At 38.1% G+C, this 2,112-nt stretch overlaps 1 protein-coding gene across 1 annotated transcript; it reads left to right on the forward strand.

Annotated features, from left to right (window-relative positions):
* The first annotated feature begins 576 nt into the window (after positions 1 to 576).
* Positions 577 to 1,488, forward strand: LOC128919443 (olfactory receptor 6F1). The gene has a single exon (XM_054224770.1). The coding sequence runs from the start codon at positions 625 to 627 to the stop codon at positions 1,486 to 1,488; it is 864 nt and encodes a 287-aa protein (XP_054080745.1). The 5' UTR covers positions 577 to 624.
* The last annotated feature ends 624 nt before the right edge of the window (positions 1,489 to 2,112 follow it).

Raw genomic sequence — 2,112 nt, forward strand, 5'->3', positions numbered from 1 at the left:
ATCCCACAGCACCTCTCTTTCTTCTTCCCTCATATTGAAATATGCCAGATTTAAAATGATGTCAGGAAAAAAAAGTTATCTATGTATAGACAACTGAATAAAACATCAGATACCTCAGATACCTTATTTTCAGAAGTCTAAAGTGGATGCAGATTATTCCCAGTTAAAATATTGAACTTTTTTCAAAAATCAACCTTTTAAAAATATGTATGAAGTTAATTGTCCCAAAGAATGAAGTGACAGGATGAACCCTTTCTTTCTTTTGGACTTCACTTCCTTTTTAGTACTATGTGTATTGGTGGCCATGGTCACAGAAGTCTATTTATGAGAGGAAAAAGCTATTTTTCCCTGGAATGGTTTAAAAAGGAAAAAAAAAAAAGAAAAAAGAAAAACCACTTGACTTTCCTTGCACATTTCAAGGAATATTTTTTTCAGTATATTTTTGGGCAATCTGGGTTATGAATTCTGATATGTAAGGCCAAAAATAAGTAGCAATGCAGTGAACAAAGCTCTCTTTTTTTATTGTCTTTTGTTACTTAGATGAGATCTGATGTTCAAAGAGGAAACCATAGTGGCACCCATGTTTTCATCCTCCTGGGTTTTCCTGGCCATCAGTATCTGAAAATGACTTTGTTTATGCTATTTTTCATCATGTACATCTTGGCACTCTTGGGAAACATTTCCATCGTGGTCTTAGTGAGAAGTCATCCACAACTTCATACCCCCATGTACTTTTTCCTCTGCAATCTCTCCTTCCTGGAAATCTTGTACACCACAGCCTGTGTCCCAAAAGCTCTAGCAGTCCTTTTAGGTGGAGACTCAACCATTTCCTTTGACAACTGCCTTCTACAGATGTACTTTGTCTTCTCTTTGGGCTGCACAGAGTATTTTCTTCTGGCTGCCATGGCATATGACCGTTGTTTGGCAATATGCTTCCCCTTACATTATAACTCCATCATGAATCGCACCCTTTTAACTCAGCTTGCCTTTGGATCATGGTTTTGTGGTTTCTTGTCCATAACCATACCTACATATATGATTAGCACATTGTCTTTCTGTGGCCCTAATGTTATTAACCACTTTTTTTGTGACATAGCCCCATGGATAGTTCTCTCTTGCACAGATACCAGCCTCATTGAGTTAGTGGCTTTCATAATCTCATTCGTTGTCATCCTTGGCTCGTGCACAATAACGCTGGTCTCCTATATTTACATCATTTCTACCATACTGAGAATCCCATCAGTTACAGACCAACAAAGAGCCTTTTCCACTTGCTCTTCCCATCTCACTGTTGTGATTATTTGGTATGGTTCCACTATCTTTCTCCACGTCAAACCTTCCATGAAGAGCTCGCTAGATCTGACTAAAACCGTCCATGTACTTAACACCATTGTCACACCTTTGCTGAATCCTTTCATTTATTCTCTGAGGAACAAAGAGGTGAAACAAGCGTTGAAAAGAACAGTGCAGTTTAAGTCGTGGGCTTGAACCGGGATTGTCACTCAAAAGATACTATGTTTCAGGGATTTTGTTGTTAGTTTAAATACTGACGTTATATTGGAGATAAACAGTGAGGTTGGGGCACATATTATAGAAACCTGCATGGACAAAATGTGGACCTAAGAGTCATGAATTTCACCTCCAGCTGTATCATAGGCTTTCTTGCCTTGCATGTCCACTTCCTGCATTTGTAAAATCTGAACATCACACAAACCACTGTATGGTTCTCTGAGAATTAGGTGTAAAAATGTATACGTAAGCCCTTGGAATTATTATTTGTTCCACCCAATTTTAGAAATCTGTATGAGGAATTTCACCATTTGAGTCTCCTTTAATAGCCATAAGAAAGTGACAGGCACCTCCAAAAATCCATCTGAGACTTAAGAATTCATTCATCATAGAGGTGGACTCTTGGAAAGGACCTACATAATCAGGATGCTAATTTTGATGTGTCTACTTTGATGATTCTACAAAGACTACATCTGGACCTTCATATCCACTTTTTTTCCAGATATGGGAATTGGTTCTACCTGGGCACAGCCCTTATATAGCCTTTATTTGGACTTCTAAGGATATACCTATGCTATGTAATTAAACAGTGTCAGGGAATAG

This window comes from Rissa tridactyla, chromosome 19 (genome assembly GCF_028500815.1).
Source record: "Rissa tridactyla isolate bRisTri1 chromosome 19, bRisTri1.patW.cur.20221130, whole genome shotgun sequence".
Lineage (NCBI taxonomy): Eukaryota > Metazoa > Chordata > Aves > Charadriiformes > Laridae > Rissa > Rissa tridactyla.